The 21996-nt window shown below is 56.4% G+C and overlaps 1 protein-coding gene across 2 annotated transcripts; it reads right to left on the bottom strand.

Annotated features, from left to right (window-relative positions):
• Positions 1–4223: 4223 nt before the first annotated feature.
• On the bottom strand, positions 4224–21562 carry PITX1 (paired like homeodomain 1). 2 transcript variants are annotated; one of them, XM_064458339.1, is made up of 4 exons: positions 21332–21562; positions 12330–12511; positions 9240–9445; positions 4224–6573 (listed from the first exon to the last, which is right to left on the bottom strand). In XM_064458339.1, the coding sequence occupies exons 2-4, from the start codon at positions 12490–12492 to the stop codon at positions 6034–6036; spliced, it is 909 nt and encodes a 302-aa protein (XP_064314409.1). In that variant the 5' UTR covers positions 12493–12511; positions 21332–21562; the 3' UTR covers positions 4224–6033. The 2 variants fall into 2 exon arrangements, with proteins under 2 accessions (XP_064314409.1, XP_064314411.1); XM_064458341.1 differs by lacking the exon at positions 21332–21562 and adding an exon at positions 12653–12954.
• Positions 21563–21996: the final 434 nt, after the last annotated feature.

Raw genomic sequence — 21996 nt, forward strand, 5'->3', positions numbered from 1 at the left:
TCACCTCATGCCCAGAAGCATTTTGCTGGATAGTTTCCTTCTGAGCTTAAGTATTTTCCTGAATTAGCTTTTAAATGAGTGAACCCTCCTTCTAGACTTTTTGGAAAAAGAAAAGGGAGTGGAGGGAGAATGGGAGTTTTGGAAGGTGCCTGAGTGCCTGAGGTGCCAGTCAGCCTCTGGAAGGGATTTGGGTTCCCACAGTTTCACCCAGGCAGTTAGAGAAGCCTCAGAAGGCGACAGAGCAGATACCTCTGATGGACACAGGCTCTAGGTGCTTTTAAAGAGCCCGCTATGTATTTAGCTATATCTTCAGACATCCAAATCCCTCTAAAAGTCTCACTCTTAGTGTCCAAATCCCAGGTTCCTAACTCACTTCTGGGAAAATCTCACACAAGGACTGATTCACGGGATCATTTTTTAAAAATCTGGTCCTCACTCACATAGGGCTTTTGAAAATCCCACTGCTAATCTCCTGTACCCGGGCATGTATCACTTTGAAGCCTGTAAAATAAATTGCTTTGCGCTCCTGGGGGACAGCAGCTACTTTGTCCCGGCTCATACTAGGTCAGATTTTTGTTTCTTGCATATTAACACGTAGATTTTTGGGGAAGCTCTGAAGCTGCTATGCAAGACTTGACTTAGCAACCCGGATCGGGTGAGGTTTTACGGGTTGTTCCGGGGAGGCATCGCACGCTGCCGTGGGCTGTAGGTCTGCACCAGCAGAGGTGCCGGGAGGAGCTGGTTCTGGGCGGCTCGTTTCCATCAGTGGGGCTGGCCCGTGGGCACAAGCCGTCGCTCAGCTCCACTGATCTCCTGGGAAGATCTGTGAGCAAATTTGCTCGACTCTAGCAGAGCCTGAACGTTGCTGCCCGGGTTTTTGCAAGAAATTATTTGGGTGAAGAAGGGGAAAAATCAAATACATCTGTTCTTTCGGTTTTCTTTTTTTTTTTTTATTTCCTACGGGAATTTTTATTTGCTGGGAAGTTTTTTGGTAACTAAAAATTTTGTGCGTATGATTTCTTCATTAGAGAAATTGGAGTGGGGATAAACAAATTATTTTTTCCTGCATATATATATATTAAAAAATCATGCCACAAAAGAAAAGGCTGGCTGCCATTGAAACATTTTTGATAGAAAAATCTGCCTGCAGCCCTACTGCTTAATCAGTTTGGAGCAGAGCGTAGCCTGTAGCTTGTTAATAAGAGCAGCCTGCCCGAGCGGTTCGCACAATGGTGAGCTGCGCAGGAGGCTTGCTGCATAGCTGGGGATTTTATTTTGCAGCTCTATTAATTAAAACATATTTTACTTTGAAGGAGTTTTATACTGTTTTGTATGAGGGTGAGCAGAAAACTGTTCTCCTGGATAGATTAAAGGAGGGATATGAAGTGTTTTTTTCTTTTAGAAGTAATGACCTTTGTTTGAGGGGCAATCTCTCAGCAAAAACAAGGTGTAGTTTCTTGTTTTTATTTGGTCTCAGTTCTTGTATACAGGCTGGTTTATGAGTCTGGATATCTTGGCTGTTTTGATAATATCAAGCTAAATTTTCCTGTACAAGTTACCAGGCTGCAACAGAAAAGCTGTCACAGATTCTTGTTTAATTGATAAAGTAATTTCTCCTTATACAAGGGTAAACTAAAATAGTAAGGCCTGAAACTGCCATTGAAGCTAATGACGAACCCTTCATAGGTTTCATATAAAGCCTGTATTTTTATTATCTCAGTTCCAGCGACCTTTGTTGCAAGTTTGCAGCAAAATGTTAGGGCATTTCTAAGTGTTATTTTTATTATACAAAATCCCATTAAAATCAGTACTGAAGCATCCCATTAATTTAAATGGGACTTTGCATAGTTTGCCGAGTTCCAGGCCACAGATAAAGAAAAGTATGCAATTTGGAGTTAAACTGACCACAGCTTTTTATTAGCAGACGTTTAATGTCGAACGAACAGGGCAGTCTGAGGCATAAAGTCTTTGTGAACTTTGTCTGGGCTGGTGCAATAGGAGCCTTCAACGTGCAGCAACTTCTGCGTTGGTCGCCTGGGACCCCCCAGCCCAGGTAGGTTATACAAAGCGCTCCCCAGGCAGCTTTGCCTTGGAAATGGTAATAGGTAAGCCAGCACACCCAGAACAAATGGAAAACTTGATTCAGCTCTTTCTCTGGCTCCAAGTATCTGCTTGCCTTGACAAAGGCAAGGCTGCAATCAGCGGGCAGGAGTCTGGGGGCTCTCTGCAGTACCCGCTGGAAGGCAGAGTCCCACCGGGCTGGAGCCACTCTAGGTTGAAGCAATGCGACTTCAGAAATCCCTGCTTGAGGTTCCGCGCACTTTGAACCACTTGGAGGAATGTGCAAGGCGAGGGATGAAAAACCATCGCCTCCGGTGTGTGGAAACTCCCACCGGCCAGAGGCTGGCAAGGGGAGTTTCATACAGGACAAGAGTCATTTTATACAGGGGACCCCCTTTTTGGACCCCCTTTTGGGGACTTTGGGTGCTAAGGGACCATGAAATGACAGCCCCCCTCGCCGCCCCCAGCGTGGGTGCACACCTGGGCACCTCCAAGGGCACATCCCTGAGGAGGCTGTGCTTGGGCAAGGTGGTCCCAAGCCATGCTTCAAACACACCAAACCCCCAAATAATTCAAGCTCTAACCGTTGTGGGGGAGACCTAAAGGCTGCTGGAAGCAGGGCATCGTAAAAGTGCACAGGGAAGGTGTAGGAGCTGCTTTTTGCTCAGTGACTCCTTGGAATTTTCCTTTCCCCGTGCCATAAATGTGTCAAGATGCCCAAAATTTCACCCAGCAGCAGTGGATGAGCTGTCTCTGGTCCATTCACAGGGCAGGGAGACACCAGTGACGGCCACCGGCGCAGAAGCCCAGGCAGGCTGTGTCCCTGCTCCCCAGCCCTTTCCCGCAGGCTGAATTTCGGGGCGGGGGGAAGGGGTCAGGACTCCCACAACAAACTCGGGGCAGGGTTTGGCTAAACGTGAGCCCTGCAGTCGCTGCTCTGATTTAGGACTAACAGTGCTACCTCCAGGAGCGGGAGAAAATGAACACCGAAAATCTAGGCTAAAAGAAGAGCTGAGGGTTTGCAGACACCCACCCCCCCACCCCCCGGGATGGAAACTGGAGGGGAAAATCAGTGGTTTGCCTGGTCTGGTGCCTGCTCCCGTGGCTGTAATAAGTGATAAAGTAGACGAGGCGATGCAGCTTCTCTCTGCTGAGACCCCGCTTAGGTGCAAGGGCACTGCGCAGCCCCCCAGCCCCGGGACGGGGGTTCCGCGGGCATGGCCCCCGCCCCCCCGCTGCCAGAAAACGGCTCCGGGGGCTCGGCGGGGCCGGGCTTCCCTGCGCGGCCGCGGAATCTCCGCCCCGGGGTGGGGGGGGGGGTCGGTGGGACCGGGCTGCCCTGCGCGGCCACGGAACCTCCGCCCCGGGGCTGCGGCGGTTCGGCGCAGACAGCTGCAAACCACCACCCCCGGGGGGGGGACGGACATCCGCGGGCGCGCAAACTGCGCGTTTGAGCCACGGGGAAACAGCCCTGGGAGCGGAGGAAGCCTCCGCGGAGGAAGGCGGCTGCCGCCGGGTCCGGCCTCGCCGCAGATAATTTATTGTTTCGTTGGCTGAATTATGGCGTTTTCCACAAAATATTAATAGTAAATATAGCACTAATGAAGTAGTAATGAAGACAGAGTCTTTTGTGCTTGCAACAGGTTGGGGGGGAGGAAAGAAATAAATCGAATAATCTTTAAAATTCAGGCTATCGGGGAATTTGGAGGAGCAAGAGGAAACCGCTCCTCAGCAAAACGGGTCAGCGGGAAGGAGCGGTCCCGGGGCTGGGACATGCCGGGGGGGTGGGTGGGGTGGGGGGTGTCTTTAGGGTGCAGGAATTAACTCTTTGGGGAAGGAAAAAAAATCCCCAACCCAGGGCTCGAGGCGTTCTGGTTCCGTGGGAGCCGAAATCCCGGCGGGAAGGAGGGCCGCAGCCCCGCCGCGCCGCCAAAACGGCAGCGGTAAAAATCTGCCATAAAATTAGAGGTGGGGAGGATTTCCCCTGGCGGGGCTGCCCCCGGGGGGGCTGCGAGCAGGGCCCCCCCCCACCAAAAAAAGGGAGCCTTCGCCCCCCTTGGCCGGGGAGCGGGGACACGGGACACGCGTGGCGAAGGCGCAATGACCGGGGGGGACACACACACATTTTGGGGACCCTTCCCAAAATGCCCACGCCGGCGGCAGGGGGGAAAACTGCTTTTCTTCTTATTTAGTCGATCTCTTAAACACAGCCAGAAAAGAACATTGAAGGCATTTCTAGATTTCGTTTCGCTTTTGGTTTTTTTTTGTTTAGTTTTTTTTTTTTTATTCCCATGCTCTTAATTTTGAAAAAAAAATAATCACAAAACATAACTTATAAAACAATATATATACTGCATCCTTATCCACAACAGCATAATTGAAACATCCAGCGTAACGTTTACCACAGGTGTGAAATACACTGGGAAAAGAAGTACCGTGTGCATTTTATATTATGTTTCTTTGTCATCTACAGGTAATAAGTATCGACAAAAAATAAGCAACAAATATGCCTGCAATTAAACTTCATATGCGTTTTGTATACGTATTAATAAAGATCATATTTATAATTTCCATGTTGTTTTTTTTTTTTTTTCTTGCCAACAAGCACTTGTTAAAGTATCTACATTTACATAATAACACCTTAAGATAATAACACCTTAAGATCGGGGGGTTTGGGTTGGTTTTTTTTTTTTCCCCTCCTTGTTTTTCCTTCACAGTTAGAAAAGCAAGGAACGCTTTCAGCTTTGCTAAGCAACCTTTCCGGACGCCGAGGCTCGCTGTGTCTCTAGCAGAGATGCAGTATCTGGATTCATTTCATAACAGACCAGTTTTCGTCTTTTGTTTTTTCGCTAGACTCTCTAAAAGGTTTGGTTTTGGTTTTATTTTGTTTTTAAGAGAAAAAAAAAAACCCTGCATTTAAATAAAGATGAACGATAATTTCATTATCAGGATAAGACTTTAGTTGGGGAGAACGCTGAACAGTTTTCGCATCGCTGGAGGGTTTCTGTGCTCTCTCACAACCGGGGATACTGCAGTCTGTTGGAAAGGATGAAGAGGTAGGAACCTTGAGCTGCTTAGTATCAGGAATGACTGGATTATAGCTTCCAACTAAAGAAAAAACATCAAGAATCATGCATTTTAAAAACAGTTTATTCAACGGCCAAGGACAATGATCCGGCACAATGCAACGGTAGATATAAATATAACCTTATATAAGTGGTTGACCCTTGTCATTATTAGTTTTAATAGTTTCATACCTAATATTTTAACCATTTTTTTTACCGCAGAATCTACTCTGCGAATTATAATTTTTTATCCCCCCCCTTTTTTTTCTGTTTTTCGTTTGTTTGTTTGTTTGTTTGTTTGTTTTCCGAGTGTGATTCTGTGTCTCAGTGGTAAACATTAACCAAACTCTTCCCGTGCGACAAGCGGCCAAGAACCGTCCCACCAGCTCTTACCACCGAGGCGTCCCCCCCCGGCCGCCCTCCCCTGGGGGAGCGGCCGCCTTACCAACTCCTGTGCAAGTTCAAGTAAACACATACAACCCGCATAATCCAGAGAAAAATTGCAACTCATCCATGTACCAGATTTCGGTGTCTCTTGCAAAAGTTTTCTGGTCCGTTTACGGTTTTTGATGGTTTATGTTTAATTTCTTTTTTTCTTTTAAAGCGCTGCTTTGTTGGTTGCATCGTTGGTTTGCATTAATTTATTTTTTTCTAGACAGTCGAAGTCTGCGGAGCTTTTGGGTTTTGGTTGGGTTTTTTTTTGTTTTGTTTTGTTTTGTTTTCTGGGTAGTGTTTTGTTTTGCTTTTTATTTTCCTCTCTCACTTGCTCGGGTTTTGTCTTTGATCATCATCGGGTTTTATTTTTATATATATATATATAATTTTTTTTTCTTTTCCGTTAAACGTCGCTTTGCTTCTGCTTTGCTTTGTCGGCGGTGTTTGTCGGAGGTGGTTTATGTCAAGTCCGTCAACTGTTGTACTGACAGGCGTTTAGACTAGAGCCGGGGCTTTGCAAACTGCTGTAGCCGAAACTGGAGTGCTGCTTTGATTTCAGTCTGAGGCTGGCTAAGCTGGAGTTGCAAGTGTCCCGGTAGACGCTGTAGGGCGAGCCTGGTGGCCCGTAGGGACAGGCTGGCGAGGACATGGCCGAGTTCAGCGAAGAGCCGCTGATGTTGTTGATGTTGTTGAGGCCGGAGTTGCCCATCCCCGGCACGGCCGAGTGGCCCATACTGGAGGGCATGTTCATGGAGGAGATGCCGCTGGGCGCCGAGAACATGGACTGCGAGGAGAGGGGGCTCATGGAGTTGAAAAAGGTGAAACTCTTGGTGGAAAGAGGCGCCGGGGTGAGGCTTTTGGTGGCCCAGTTGTTGTAGGGGTAGCCGGCGTACATGTCGTCGTAGGGCTGCATCAGCCCGCTGAACTGCGGCACGTAGCCGTTCTTGCACAGGTCCATCTGCTGGTTCCGCTCCCGCTTTCTCCACTTGGCTCGGCGGTTCTTGAACCACACCTGTGGGTTGGGGAGAGGAAGGTGCGGGGGGGACACACGGACACGGCACGGTGAGTGCGGGGCCACCGCCGGGCCCCCCCCCCCTCCCCTCCCCTCCCCACGCCGCCGCACCCCGCTGTGGATGCGCGCAGGGCTGCGCGGCCCGACACCCATCCCCGGGTACCGAGGGGGGCGAGGGGAGGTGGGGGCCACCAAAAGCCACCCGCGAGTCCGCACAGACTCCCCCTGCAGCCCCCACGCGGGACGGGTGGGGGGGGGTGTCCGTGGGTTGCCTGCGCGCACATCCTCGGCATTTGCGCGCATCCCCCTCCCTTCCGCGGGCTCTAAGAGCCGGGATGCGCGGCAGCCGCCCCTCCACAAGGGATTACCCGCGTGGGTGTCCACGCCACGGCCCTGGCCGCGTCCCTCCCCCGGTTCCCCCGCCACCCCTCTCCCCGGAGCAGGGCATGGGGCGAAGGCACGGCCCGCTCCGCCGCGTTTCCGAACGCTAATGCCGTGTAATAAAAGTCCCCTGTTACAGATCATAAAAAAGGGGATTGGATTAGTATGTTTAGGTTTAAAAAAAAAAAATCAGTCCCGCATCGCCCTGGGATGGATGCAGCCTCTGCCTTTATATCTAATGGGAATTTACAGCCCTGAGCAGGGAGCAGAGAAGCAGGGGCCGCTCCTGGTGTTTGATGCAAAAACCTGATCCAGGCTTTCTCTTTATTTTATTATTTTTTTTTAGCCCTCGGAAAGCTTTTGAGCCCCCCCCGGGATTGAATCCGGGCAGCCCAAAAAACTCTTTTTCCAGGTTAAAAACCATCATCCTCCTGCCTGCCGGCTGTGTCCGGCCTGCCAGCCCCCTCCTGCTGCTCCCCACCCCCCTCCGCCTTCCCCGGCTTTCTCCGTCGCCCCCGGGCTCCCTGCGGACCCCGGAGCTGCGCGGCTCGGTGCGCCCGGACCCGCGGAGGTTGCGCTCCCTCCGCACACCCACGGGAGCCGGGCCGGGGAGTGGGGGGGAAAGGAACACTTCGGGCCTCCCCTCCCGGCGCAGAAATAGCGCAACTATTATTAAACACCGGGCTCAAGGATGGAAACATCGGCGCGGGGGGAGTGGGGGTGGGGGGCGGGGAATGGATGGCAGAGTCTATTTGAAAAAAATAACAATAATAATAATAACAAAAATCCCGTGTAAATAGGAAACGAAAGCCAACATGTTCAAAACCTGTAATATACTCCTCGGAAGGTGCTTCCAGACAGGAATTTCCTGAAAATGAGGGTAATAGTTTTAATTATGGCTCCTAGACATTTTAAAGGAAGGCCCTCATAGCAAATTAAGGTTAGATTTGCAATCTGCAATCTCAGACATCAACTCAAAACATCTCGGCACAGAGGGAGAACGAAATTATGTTAATGGCAACTCATATATTAGTTTTATTTGCTTCCTGATATATTCCAGCAATATTAATGCAGTTTAGTCTCCGCTCCGGCTTTGTTTTGTTTTAAACTCAATTAAGACAATGCTTTCAGATGCATTTCCCTCATTGTAGATGGGTGTTTACTCTTGAAAGGTTTAAAGCAGAATCTCTGTAATCCGATTTGGTCACTCGCGGTTTAATTGCCAGGAGTTTAAAAAAAAAAAAAAAAAGGAAAAAGTGGCTTTTCGGGACGGCGGTGCTGCCTTCCGCCGCTCCCGGTTTCTCCCGGGTTTCTTCCCTCCCCGGCGCGGTGCTCAGCCCACGGCCACGGGGGACGGCGGGTTCGGTGGGGTGTGCGGCCACGGCCGAACCCGCGCGGGGAAATGTCCAGGGAAAGGGGTGGTGGTTGTGGGGAAACCGTGACAGCCCAGGCACGGCGGATCAATACAGCCCAGGCCGCTTCGGTCCGGACGTCCATTACCAGGATATTTCACCCATAAATCTCTGCAAGGAACTGCCGGGGCGGTATATGTATATTTATGTGTATATACATGGTGGCATCGGCTCCCAGGCGTGTAAGGACCAGGCGCCTTCGCCATACCAGTATGTGTCCACGGCGTTTATTGACTTTTGGAGTGCAATCGCTCCCCGGCCCTTGCCCTTCCCTCTGCCCACCGGCCTCTCCGCCCGCCCGCGGCCGCGGAAGATGCGCGCCCGGCACCGACGGGGCGGGGAGGGGAGGGGATCGCCGCGGGTCCCCGAGGGGGTTTGGGGGGGTAGAGCCGCAACCCCGCCACAGCAATGGCATCAAGCAGCGGTTTGTTGGGATTACTGGGGATAACCAGAGCAAGGGGAAGGGCCGCTGGATGTCGCGCGGCCGTGGGGTTGCTGTAGCCCCGCACCGGGTTTAGGCCAAACTGGGGGGTAGGGGGGTCTTCCCCCCACAATAGGGCCCTTCCCAAGCCCAGGGCTCCCCGCTGCCCCCAACCCTGCTCGCCCCCCACTTTCCAAGCGCGGGGCCGGCGGGCACAGCCCGCTCCGCTTGGCATCTCTCCGCGGCCGGGAGCTGAATTTCTCCTCTCTGCTTTGGATTCCAGTTTTAGTAATTAAAAAAAAAATTTAAAAATCAAACCCACAGCAGCCGGCAGCTGCTCGCAAACCGCCTCAGCGGCTCCCGAAAGGGGCAGTTTCCCCCGAGGACCCCCCCCGCGCCCCCCCAAGCAGCGGGGTCTGGAGCATCCCGGCGGGGCCGGGCACCCCTCTTACCCGGACTCGGGGCTCGGTGAGGTTGGTCCAGACGGCGATCTCCTCCCGCATGCTCATGTCGGGGTAGCGGTTCCGCTGGAAAGTGGCCTCCAGCTCCTGGAGCTGCTGGCTGGTGAAGTGGGTCCGCTGCCGCCGCTGCTTCTTCTTCTTCGCCGGGTCGTCGGTGGCCCCGTCCTCGTTCTTCTGCTCGCCGCTGCGCTCCTTTTCTGCGGTGGGGTGTCGGGGTTTGGGGAGGGGGTTTTGGTTGGTTTGGGGTTTGGTTTTGCGTTGGGTTTTTTTTTTTTATTTGTGGGGTGGTTTTTTTCGTTTTTTGTTTTCTGGTTGTTTTTTTTTTTTCCAAACAGAAATACAAGCGCACAGAGGCAGCCACGCCGCCCCCTCACCCAGCCCTGCCCGCCCCTCCGGAGGGACGCGTGGGGGCACCCACTCGTGTCCTACCGAGCCCTGCACCCTCCGAGGACCCTGCAACCAAAGCCAGCCTTTCCCGGGGCGGCTGGGGAAGGAGCCCGGAGCCCAGGCCCAGGGCACCGGGGGAGGCAGAGGGACCCCCGGGGCGGCCCGGCTCGGAGCAGGCCCGGGGGTGTGAGCAAATCGGGGAGGGGGGGAACACCGTGTTCCCCGCAACATCGGCCGCTCTCGCCTTTCCACGGCACCTTTTCACTCCCTTCAACCTAAGGCGCGATCTTTGCTCCATTGTCTTTGTTGTGCTCGGCCGCGACAGGAAACTTTGGAAGGGCAGGGGTGTAAAACCCAGCAGCAATTAATTGCAAAAGGCACCCTTTCTCCTTGCCTCTACACTCCCCCACTTATTTATTTTTTCCTTCGGCCACTTTTAGGATTTTAGTGTTTATTATAACCCGAGGCTGAGCGAAGCCCTCTGCAAAAATCATATCGCAAGAAAGAAAGAAAGAAAAAAAATAGAAACCAAAGCCCAAACAAAATACCAGGAGCGTTTTCGCCGTTGGGATTTGCGTGGACTGGAAGCAAGAATCCAGCCCCGGCCCAGCTCCCTTTTCATAACGGCCTTTCTGGTTCTCCCAGCCCCGGTTTGGGTCGGATCTGGCCCGGCTGAAGCCCTCGAAAAGGGACTCGAAGGCCTGAACGAAGCGTGCTCCCGGCGGGAGCGGGGAAAGGTGCGGCGGGCACGGGAGGCTGCAGGGCCGGGGCCGCGGCCATCGCCCCGGCTCCTGTCCTGCTGCTGCCTAAGGGCAACTCCGCGGGGAGTTTCCCCTTTTAGAGGTTTTGGGGTTGGGTTTTTTCCTCCCTTTTAGAGGGGCTTTTCCCGCCGGCGGCCGGCCCGGGGGCATTTCTACAGCCCCGACCTCTGCGAGATAAGCGGGAGTCTAAAAATAATCGCGGGCTGCATCCAAAGCCCGAGAGGGCTCGTCCTTGCAAAGTCACCCCTGAATCGCTCCTCGCCTGGGCCCCCTCCGCAGCAAAAAAACAAAAGGGGGGGCCGAGTGAGCTCCACCGGCTCCGCGCAAACCCCGAAAGGGGCCGATGGCAGCCCGGCTGCCCTCGGTCTCTGCTCTAAGTGCTTTGCAAAGCGAACAAGGCCTCTGCAGCGCAGACCCCACCGCAGGACCCCCCCGGACCCCCGAGCCCTCCCCGGTTCCCCCCCGACCCCCCCCCGGGCCCCGGCCTCTGCGGCCGCTGGAGCGGCCAAACCGCAGGGCCCGGCGGCGGGGAAACAGAAACGAAAATAACCCCCGAAAAGACAAATCCTCTCGCTTTCGGCTGGGAAGAACCAGGAGAAACCGGGCCGAGAAGGACCCGGGAGCGGCAGGGAAGGTGGGATCGGCCCGGAGCCCCTCGCCCCGCTCCGGGTTTAATCCCGCCAGGATTTCATTAAAAATCCGGCCTTCGCGCAGGGCTGTGATATAATTTCAGATCATAAAGCACATTAGCTTTAATCGGCTTTTGTACCTTTTTTTTTTTCCCCGATTAAAAAAAATGTGAAAGGTATTTTGCAGCTTCCCGGAGAAGAAAAGCAGGCAGGTCCTCAGCCCTCCTCCAGCACCGAGGGGTCACACACAGGGGTAGGGCAAAATGGAGCAAATCTCTTTCTCTAATCTCAAATAATCCCCTCTAATCTCGGAGTCCCTTCCAGACGCCGGTCCCTAACTTTGTTTGCGGATCGGGCTAGGAGGCACAACCCAAGCCCAGTTTATCACTTTGGGACCGACTCACGCCGCAGCCACTCTCTAGGTTACAGGACTTGCTAAAACTCCGAAGAGCAACAACGGCTATTTAAAAAAAATACAATTAAATAAGAGATAAGCTCCCCCCCGAAAGGGTCTCAGTGGAGAATGGGTATCACGCTCCTTCCTGCAGCTTTTGTTTCCTTCTCCTAACTTCCCTTGTCATTCTAGAAATGCTGCTACTTTAATTAAATACAAACTGGGAAACCACAGCTCTCCCTGCAGCCCTTGCACATGGTGGTCAGGGCGCGCGGACTCTTTCCAGCGAGGGAAAGCGCGCAGATTCCGCGCAAAACTTCTCCGCGGCCGCGCACATCCCCTGCGCGGCGGCCCGCGCTCGGCCCCACGCCGCCTCTCCTGCTCTGCGACACTTTTCTTTCTTTTTTTTTTTTAATTTTTTTTAAAAATCTCGTTTAACAGAGTTTTTTTTGTTTGTTTGTTTCCACGTCTGCACCACCCCAGCTGGAAAATAAACCCGGGCAAAACTGACATTATTTCAGAAACATCCGGCAAAACCTCACTCCCCGAAGAGCCCCCCCGCCTTTCCCTTCGACCCCATCAATTAATAACTGTGCGTTTTTATATATATTAAAAAAAAAAGAAAAAAGAAAAAAGAGCTCCGGGGATGGGGCAGGGGAGCCGAGCGCGTCCTGGCTGTCAGCCCCCCGCTCCGGCTCCCGGGGCTCGCTCGGGGTCACCGGCAGCTCTTGTGTCCCGTCCTCCCCCCCCTCAATTATCCCCCGCTATCGCCTCTGGTCGTGCGGGGGGTGCGGGGCAAAGCACCCCCGACCGCCCCGCGAAGGGAAGGCGCCGTGGGGAGGGGGAGGCGGCGCGGGGGGGAGACGGGGGCCAGGAGCGGGGGGGGGGGGGGTTGGGGGGGGTGGGTTACCTGGCACCTCCGTGTCGGAGGATTCACTGGCTGAGTTCTCGATCGGGTCTCTGGGTTCCGAGGATCTTTGCAAATGGAAGCTGGAAGCCATGTCATGGGAGGGTTGGGGTCTCAAGCTCTCGGGCAGTCTCTCCAAATTCATTCCACCTTTAAAGGAATCCATGGCAGGGGCGCCGGGCTGCCTGGGGGAGTTTGCAGGTGTTTATTCCACACAGAAAGGAACAAGGAGGGTTGGTTTGGGGTAGTTGGTTTTTTTTTTTGGTTCTTTTTTTTTCAAAGAAAAAAAAACAACAAAAACAAAAGCAAATCCACTTATTACTAACAGTATTATTTTAAGGGTGTCGGAAGAAAAGATCTGGGCAGTGCCTCGAAGCCGGTTGTCTCTGCTCGGGGAGAGGCACAGCAGTCCGGCCGCATAGGCAGGGAAGTGGTAAAGATCCCTTATAGAGAAACGCGAGTTGCGAGTTGGACAGTTTAAAGCTAAAGAGATTAAAGTGACCTGCCCTAGAACAAATGCCTGTAGTTAAACGGGGCTCCTCCCCCTGAAGGTTAAAACCTCCCCGTCTCGCTTAATGCATCACTCCATCTAGCGCTCGCCCAGCCCGGCCGCGCACGCGGACCTGCCTCCGCGCTCCCCGCCGATATGTGCGCATCTTGCGCGGCCGTGGGCCTGGCCCCCCGGCAGGCCCCTACCCGGCCCCCGCCGCCCGGCTGCCCCTCCTCTGAGGGTGCCCCCCCCCCCGGTCCTCCTCCTTCTCCTCCCCCAAACTCGGTGAGGTATTAAAAATATTTCAGAAACGAATAGAAAGGTGGAAAATCACTCCCAGCCGCGCGGGGGGGGCAGCTCGAGACCCCCTGCCCGCCCCCAGCATCCCACCAGCCAGCCCTCCTCTGCAGCGTCCTGCCAGCGCGCAGGTTGCGCCCCCGCGCAGTGCGGCACCTCCGCGGGTATCCCCGTACCCAGCCCGGCTGGGCCGCGGAACCTCCGTCCCCATGCCCTGCAGTGGACGCGCACCCCTCAGCATCCTTGCGCACCCCTCGGCATCCTTGCGCACCCCTCAGCATCCTTGCGCGGTGCTGCGCGGCCCATCCCGGCAGGATGCGACCGCACCGCGAGTTTCAGTACTGCGGGGAAACCCCCTTCCCGAGCTGGAGGAGATCTCTTTTGGGGACGACGGCCTCCTGGGAGTTGTGTCTGAACTGGTTTTATCCTTTTTAAACAATTTTTTTCTGCCTGCCGGGTTTTTAATAGAGCGCTCGGACGCTGCCCGGCGGCCGGGGACCGATGCCCGGGGAACGGCGGCAGCGCGAACGCTCCCATCACATCATCTTTCAGCACATGATTAATAAGAAATAATTTTTCTCCCGCGGCCGAACTCGTGGTGACCCTGCGGAGGGGTGTTTTTGGATCTGCCAGCCCCGGGGGCCGGGAGAAACAACCCGACACACACACCCACCCCAAACCCCCCCAGTCTCTTGCAGCGGGCACCGGTGCGCCCCGTCCCGGTGCAGCGCCGGGGCCGGTGCCGGGGGGATGCCCACGAAGGCCTTCAGCCCTCCCGGATCACACCTTCGGTGCTTGGGGAGGTGGAAACCCCCCCGGGAAGCCCTCAGCCACGGGGGACAGGTGGGGTCCCGGCGGGGTGCTCGCTGCACCGGGTAAAGGGGCGAGGGGAAGGGGGAGAAGGACCCTGGCTGTAACTCTGCCTGGGGAAAGGACCTTCTCTCCTCTTTATTTTCTCGTCTCACTTTAACTGATCCGTCCTGACACTCTATTTTGCTTTCAAATCAAGTAAAGATGTGGGAGAGAACTTTTGAACTGGTTTATGGAAAAGTGGAGGGAAGCAATGTTCCAGCCGCTCAGGCTTTTTCCTACACCGGTGATGCAGCCGGGCCCCCCGGCAGCGCCTCGCAGGGCCCGGATCCCCCCACCCAGGGGCCTGAACCCCCCCACCCATGGGCTCTGGGGATGGGGAGAGCCCAAAGCTCCCAACCCTCGCATCTCTGATCTCCAGCGCCTTTTGCACTTTAGGGGATGTACAGGTGGGTGCTGCCGGGGTCAGGTCTCCCCAGCCCTGTCTCTTAGTTTTGTTCCTTTTTTTTGAGTGGCGTATGGATGTCCGTCCGTCTGTCTGTCCGCCGCTCCCGGCTGAACTTCGCTCGGGATTCTGCAAACGACGGGGAATTTCGGGCACCCGAGGTGACCCAGACAATCTCAGGGCTGCTAAAGGTGGCCGCGGTTTAAAATGCAAATATTTACCAGGGCCAGGGCCTCTGGGCTTCGAGGGGCTCAGCTGATGCGGGAGCTCCAGGGCACGGGGAGGATGGGGACCTCCTCCCGGGGAGGTGGGCATGGCCTTTCTCCCGAGGAGGAGGAAGGTGACCGGATTGCACCGTGCCTGAGACCTTTAGACCCTTCACAGTCTCACTTTTTAAATTATTTTTTCCCTTTATTTCCTTGGGCCGGGGGCGGCGGCAGCCCCGGGGCAGGTCTCGGGGGGCTGCCCGGGCCAGAGCAAGGGGGGCCGGGCGGGAGGGGGCTGCCAACAGCCCGGCGGCCCCACTCCGGCAATTTTAAACCTCCTGCTCACAGCAGCCTCAAAACCGGAGACAGGATTTTTCTTTCTTTTTCTTGTGGATATTTTTTTAATGCGCCTAATTTACAGTTTTTGTTCTGCTCTATAAAATCTACTTTAAAAAAAAAAAAATTCGTTTTAGGCTCAATTCCTCCCGGTTGGGCGCAGGGAAAAGCTCAGCCCCCGGTACCGGCGGGATTTTGCCGAGGCACCAGTCGCGATAACGGCGGGTCCGGCTGCCTCCCAGGTCGGTGACGGCTCCTTCTGGGGGGTCCCCGGGGCAGGGACCCCCCGATACCGGCGTTAAATAGAGTAACGGGCCGACCCCGCCGCCCCTGGCCCTCGGGAAGCGGAACAGCGCCCGGCTCCGTCCTGACCCCCACGCGTGTCCACTCCCGGGCCGTGGCGCGGGTCAGGCATTCACTGCACACCTGCGGCAGCCTCGGACGGGCGCATATATATATATGTGTCGTGTGTATGTCCCGTATATGTCTTACGCGGATCGTGCCGCTCCGCGCTTTGGGGAGCAGGCCCGCTCCTACCGCAGGGAGCCAAATCCGCCCGGTTCTTCCCGTTGCTGGTCGCGACAGCACGTGTCGCGACAGCAGAGCGCACCCTCGGGGCGAACGCCCCCCCAAATTTGCGCTTTCTCCCCTCCTCCCCGCCGGGCCCGCTCCGTTTGGGGATGCTGGGGGACACCCCTCCTCCGGCACCCCTCCCCAGCAGGCGCTACGTCACGGGCCCGCTCGCGTGACGTCACGCCCCGTTCCCCTGACGTCACGGCTCGCCTTTCAGCCTGGCCAGGATTCAAGGCAAGACTTGGTGCCCCACCTCGGAGCCGGCCTCTCTTCCCGCGACGTGGAAGCGGGACGGCGGCCCCCAAGGGCTTCGCGGGACGGTGGGCCCGGGCTCGGACTCTCCCTTCCCCCCGCCGCCCCCCCCCGAGCTCTCGGGGGGCCGGAGGGAGCCGCGGAGAGGGAAGAGAGGCCGCAGCAGAAGGAGAGCGGCCGCGACCTGCGTGGGTGTGGGAAGGGCCGGGGAGAGGCGGAGGGAGGAGTCGGGCCGGGGGCCGAGCGGGGCCCACGGAGCCCCGGCCGGGACGCGAGTCGGTGTGCGCGGGTCGCGGGAGGGCTTTGCGTGGGAAAGTTCCGCGCAGCCCCGCGTGGGGCTGGCCGGAGAGCACCGCTGCTCCGCGCCCGCGCAGCTCCCGCGCCCCGGGGCTTCCCGCGGCAGGGGGCTGCACCAGGGAGCTGTAAAAGGCTGGAAGCCCGCAAATAAACCGCTCAGCTTCCTTCTGCTATAAATAACACAGGAACGAGAGATGGCGCTTACAAATAAATCAGCGCTGGCCACGCGGGTGACAACCCCGTGAAGAAGAGGAGGAGACGCGTCTGAACGAGAGCAGGACTCCCACTGACCCCCGGGGGCGGAGGGACCCCACCGACGGCGCGGGGGATAGGGTCACGTCGTCGTCCCCCCCCGCCCCGAGTGCCGGGATCTCTGCTTTCGGAGAGGGGCTCCCATCCTCGCAGTCGTAGCCAACACAAAACCACCTGGGCCGTATATCAGGCGGCGAAGTTCAGGCTCTGCCAGCTTCTTCTCTTCAGATTTATTAGCGATGTATAGAGTCGGATTCAGTCTATAAATTACCGGGAATTGTTACAAAAATGAAAGCATCTCCTCCCAAGCACACGTCTGCCTGAAAGCAGAGGGAAGCCCTCTGAAAAATAGAGCTGCATTGAAGCAAGAGAGGCGGGAGAAGGTCCGCAACCCAACCAAACCCAATCCAACCAAACCGCAGCCCAACCAAACCCAAAACCAGCCAACCCAACCCAACTCAACCAAACCAGACCAAGCCAAACGAAACTGCAACCAACGCAACCAAAACAAGCCAAGCCAAAACCAAACAAAGCAGTTCTAGCCAAACCAAGCCCAAGCCAAGCTCAAGCCAAGCTCAAGCCAAGCCAAGCCAAGCCAAGCCAAGCCAAGCCAAGCCAACCTGGTGTCCCCTTCACGCAGCCCAGCAGCGGGGAACTGCTGCAGGAAAACGACTTTTAATAACAAAACTATCCTAAAAGTGCCCAGCGGGCGGCGAAGGGCTATTGCCGGGGCGGGGAGAGCGGCTGGAAGGGCGCAGCTCCCCTGTGCCCAGCGCCGGCAGCGCCACGACAGCGCGCAGGGGCATTTTTAAAGCTTCCCTCTATGAAAATGTCCCCTGCACGGGTGGATGAGTGAGTTTCGGCCTCCAGTCCCCGCTCCCGGCCTTCGCTGGTGCATGGCTTTGATCGACGCGATGCCCACGCGGGTTGGGAACAAGCAGGGGCTGGGAATACGCGGAGGCTTGCGCGCAGGACAGCGAGGCCCCCCGCGGAGCACGGACCTCACTGGGGGGACGGTGTTTGTTGTTGCAGTGTCCCGAGAGGGTGCTGTCCGTCGGGGTACTGTCCCGGGGTGGGGGTGGGGGTGCTGCCCCAAAAAAGCATCTCCCCAAACACCGCCTTACGCGCAAGGTGGAGACCCGCGTGTACACTCCCGCGCAAGGCAATTCTCAGCACTACCCGCCGCGACCGTAGTCCCGGCCTGGATCCGGTCCTAAGGGAGCAAAGCCCAAGGAAGGGCAACCACGAAACGAGCCCCCACACCCCTCGACCTCCCGTCGGAGCCGTGTCTCCACCGCCCCGGGCCGGGCGGAGAGGGCAGCGGGAAGTAGAGAAGGGGAAGAAACCCAGCCCAGAGAGCATGTTAAATCGCTCAGGAGAGGAAGGTGGAAAATTACGCTGGCTCCCAGCCGGCCTGTCCTACTCTGCGCAGCCAGGAGAGCAATTTTCCTAAGAAGTTGAGCAAAACGAAATCAGCCCCTTTTGGATCCGCAGCTTTCGTCCCTCTGCATGCCGGCCAAGCCTCCGCCTTCCGCGGGCGCGCAAGGCCCCTCCGGGCAGCCCCCCAAACTTCCCGGGGGCTCCCTGCCCCATCCCGCTTCCTGCGGACCCTGCCCCACAGCCTGGGCTCTCCCCGGCCATTGAAATCCAATGGGGGAAACGGAATTTTCTCGGGGGGTTTGGTCCGTGGTACCTCCCGGGGCTGCGGCTCGTCCCGGTCCCCCCCCCCCCCGCCATCCCCATCCCGCCCCGGGGCTGCCCCGGGAGCCGGCGGCCAGCGGCAGCGCTTGCAAAGACTCGGCATGAAAAAGCTGAAGGCTTAATGTTTTCTGACAGATACAAATGATACCCCAAGGCTTTCTTGAAATGCAGCGACTGACGGCTGGAGAAACGGTTTTCCTATTCGGGTTTCTGCAGCTGGAGGCAGACGGGGGTGGGGGACACACACACACACCTCCTCCTCCCCTCACCCCGAAAATAAAACCATTTTCTGGGTGTCCGCCGCCGAGCTGGGACAACTCATTTTCCCCCCAATTCCCCAAATGCCACAGTCCCACCCTGGCCCGGAGCTGCTTCCCAGCCCTCTCCGCATCCTACAGACCACAGACACCGGACTCTGCTCCGAGAAAATACGCATTTGCTGTTAGCAGCGGCTTGAGTTTATCTCTGATACCCCTGCTAGCCTGATGCGAGCGGGAGTGTCAGCCCCCTGCAATGACAGCGGCGGAGGGTGGACAGCTACGGGGGATTGTTTCCCTAGGTGAGGGGAAGAGAGGGGGAAAAGCCCAATATAGTTCCACAACTCCCTGTCTGAGTAGAGGCAACATGCTTTTCTTATTAATTGATGGAGGAAGGGGCACCGGAGTTTGCTAGGCAGCCTGCTCATGTTACTCTGTGCATCTCTAGACCCCGAAATGTCTCTTTTTTGTGGACTAAAAAAGATGCCTCTCAAGCAGGATAATCAAAGGCCCGGGCACTCCCTTGGCATTTGCTGAAGACCCTTCTTCAGCAGGAAAAAAATCCAAGAGGCTGCGTTTGGAACCACCGATATTATGTTTCCATGTGGGTTTCCCCCACCTCGTTTCGGGCGAGCAGCCTCTTAATTGCTCCGGCATTTGGATGGGGGAAACACATTTCCCTTAAACAGGACATTTCCTGAAAGGCTGAAATATTCTAATAACGCGCTGGGTCTTTAATGTTCTCAGAACAGCAGCGAACCTCTGCAGAGCCGCACATTTCCTGCTTTAAAATGCAAAGTCAGAGAAACAATTAACCTTTGTGTGCATTCGGCTTCTTACTTCTGTAATTATTTTTTAAATTTATTTTTAAAAAATAATATTTTATCTTCTTTTATTTTCTTTTTTTCCTCCTTCTCCCCCCACCCCGTCTTTTTTTTCCCGCTTTCCCCCCGAAATGCTGGTTGCGCCCCGCTGCTCCCGGGGCTGCTCCCGGCGCGGCTCCGCCGCAGCCCGCGCTCGGCTCCGCGGCCCGGGGAGCAAACACCGCCCAGATAAAGGCACGGGACACTATTCTTTCCAGTTTCATTGTGGGAACGACCCTATCTTAACGGGCACATCTCGGGGAGAGATAGGAACGTACTGCCTTCCAGAGGGCTGTGCTAATCAGCACGCCGGGTTAGATATAAAAGTTCAGAGCAAATAAAACGAATTAGTTTTATTAGCACGTTTAGGAGGCGGTCTAACGAAGGAATTCGGCTTTACTAGAGAATGTTTTCTCCTCCCCTTTTGTTATTTAAAAGCAACATATATCCGAGCTACTCATCGCGGGAGGGAAATAGCGCATCGTTCGATCTGCGGTTATTTTCTTCAAGAAAGGCGCTCCCTTCTCTAAACCCGATAAGAAGGATTTATACTATTGGAAATACACGATTTCATAATAAAACCTGCGTGAACAATAAAACCGACTGTAAAGGACAGGCTGCGGACCCGCCGGGTTATTGTTCGGCGGTGGGTTTCGATAGGAAATAGCAGCCTTTAACTCGGCTAAAGCTTTCCCAGGGAAATGTTGCCACTGCTCCAGCGCGGGATTTCCAGGGACTTTTGTCCGTTTTTCAGGCAAATGAAGGATTTTGGGGAGGTTCTGTCAGCGAAGTAGCTTTCAGGAATTATTCGGAAGTCAGTTTTTAGATCAGCGGCTGGAGTTGGCGCAGGGAATAACCCGGCGAACATGGACCTTGGTTTGTTAAGTGGAAATTATATATTTTAAAATTTTTATGAAAAAAAAACCCACAAACCCCAAAACCAAAGGGCGTCTCGCTCCTCGATTCAGGCACGACAGTATTGTTTTATGTTCATGAGCTGGTTTTGGCTGGGATAGAGCTAATTTTCCTCGTGGTAGCATCGGACTTGGCGTTCGCCTGCAGCGTGGTTGGCAAAATTTGGGGAAAAGGGACGAAATAACAGAAAACTCGCCTAGTGCCATGGTTTTTTAACCGCAAGACCTAAAAAAATCTCGAAAAGATACCGTCGGTGGAGAGCCCTCGTGTCCATTTAAGCGGGTTAATGCAGAAAAAAAGCCTTTTTCCCTCCTACTCCGAGAATTTCACTCCCGCTGCAGGAAGCGTTATCCCGGAGCGGTGCTTGCGGGCACTCGTGCTTCCCAAATAGGATGCCTATTTTTTTTAAATCAGAAAAGAAAAACCGAAAAAAGGAGGGTGGGAGAATAAAAACAGGAGCTGTAGAATATTATTTTTTCTGAAAAGGGAATTAATCGAAGGCCCAGACGTCGCCGGGAGGAGACACCCCCGGGGGGCGGCAGCCCCACCCTCCACGGCCGCGCAGCCCCGGCCGAGCTCGGCGGGGGCTCGGAGCACCCCCGGCCCGCAGCCCCGGTACCCCCGGTTCCTCCCGGGGACTCCCCGCCCCGCCGGGGCCGCTCGAGCCTCTCCGGGCATCGCCGCCGCGCTCAGCCCCCGCCGAGGGTACCGGGGACCCGGGTGCGGGCCACGGTTTGCTCCGCGCAAAGCAGAAGCGCTGGAGGCTGAGGACGGTGCGGTGTGTTGGGGGGGGGGAAATTATATACATATATAAAACATAAAAATGAGGTAACCCCTCTGGAATTGCATTTCCCAGCGCATTTGTCAGGGCTGACGAAGCGCAGAGGCCCCGAAAGAATTTATACACTGTGTAAAGATGTCAAGGGCTGCGCGGGGAGCGGAGCGCGGAGCGGGGCGGGCGGCGAGGCCGCGGTGAGGGGCGCTCCCCCCCGCCGCCGCCACCTCCCGTCTCCGCTTTTGTTTTCCAGCCCCGCAACCCTCCGCACCTCCGACCGCCGCCCGCGTCCCCGTAGCTGCCGGGCGGGCCTGGAGGAGGCGAGAAATGGGGGGAGAACGAGGGCGGGAGGGACACGCGTGGGAAGCCACGGCGGGCACGCGTGGGGCGGGCCGGAGCCGCGGGAGCACGCGTGTGGAGGGCGGGACGGGGCGCACGGGGGCCGTGTCGTGAGGGACAAGCGGCGACACGCGTGGGGCGCGGGAGAGGGGGGTCGGGGTGGGGGACACGCGTGGGGCCGTCCCCGGGACACTTACCGGGCGGTGCGCTCGGCGGCGGCGGGGTGCCGGGCCCGGCGGGGGCTGTGCGCGCCCCGGCCGCCGCTCCAGGGTTTTCTTGGGAGATTTCCCCGTCTCCTCCTGACGTCAGCCCCGTCCCAGGGTGCCGCACACGGGGGAGGGCCGGGGGCAGGGCCGGCCGTACCGGGAGACCGGCGCCGCCGGTCGCCCCGCGCCCCCTCACCTCCGTCCTGCCGCTAAAGGCATCCCCGGCCCCGGTGTCGTCCCCCGCCCTCTCCCCCTCCGGCCCCGGCCGGTGGGTCCCGCCTGGCCGAGCCTCCCCGCAGCCTCCGCCGGCCGCCGGTGCGCGGCCCCGGGCTCCGGGCCGGCCCCCGGGGCGGTTTCGTGCTCCCGGTTACACGGCCCCTGCCCTCCTCATTTCCTCCCGGCCGGTGTTCTTGTCCGAAGGGGCAGGGACAAGGAAGAGCCACTTCCCCACCGCCCTCCACTCCCCCCCCCCCCCTTCCTCGAGGAAAAGCCCTGAAATACGCTCCCGGTTCAGGATTTCAGCGCGGAGGTGGGTGCGCAGCGCCGAGCACCCGGGGGAGGCAGCAAACAGCGCCCAGGGCTGCCCGGGCTGCAGCCGGGGCTGGAAGATGCAGGGGTCCATGGGGATGCTTAGGTGGGTGATATGGCGCAGGCAT

This window comes from Phalacrocorax carbo, chromosome 8 (genome assembly GCF_963921805.1).
Source record: "Phalacrocorax carbo chromosome 8, bPhaCar2.1, whole genome shotgun sequence".
In the NCBI taxonomy this organism is placed as follows: Eukaryota; Metazoa; Chordata; class Aves; order Suliformes; family Phalacrocoracidae; genus Phalacrocorax; species Phalacrocorax carbo.

Bases quoted from the DNA above. Each gene is read 5' to 3' on its own strand.
- PITX1 (XM_064458339.1), bottom strand. From the start codon at position 12,492: ATGGATTCCTTTAAAGGTGGAATGAATTTGGAGAGACTGCCCGAGAGC. The intron at 9,446-12,329 runs GTAACCCACCCC...ACCCCACCGCAG, and splicing joins CTCCGACACGGAGGTGCCAG to AAAAGGAGCGCAGCGGCGAG. The intron at 6,574-9,239 runs GTAAGAGGGGTG...CCCAACCCACAG, and splicing joins TCACCGAGCCCCGAGTCCGG to GTGTGGTTCAAGAACCGCCG.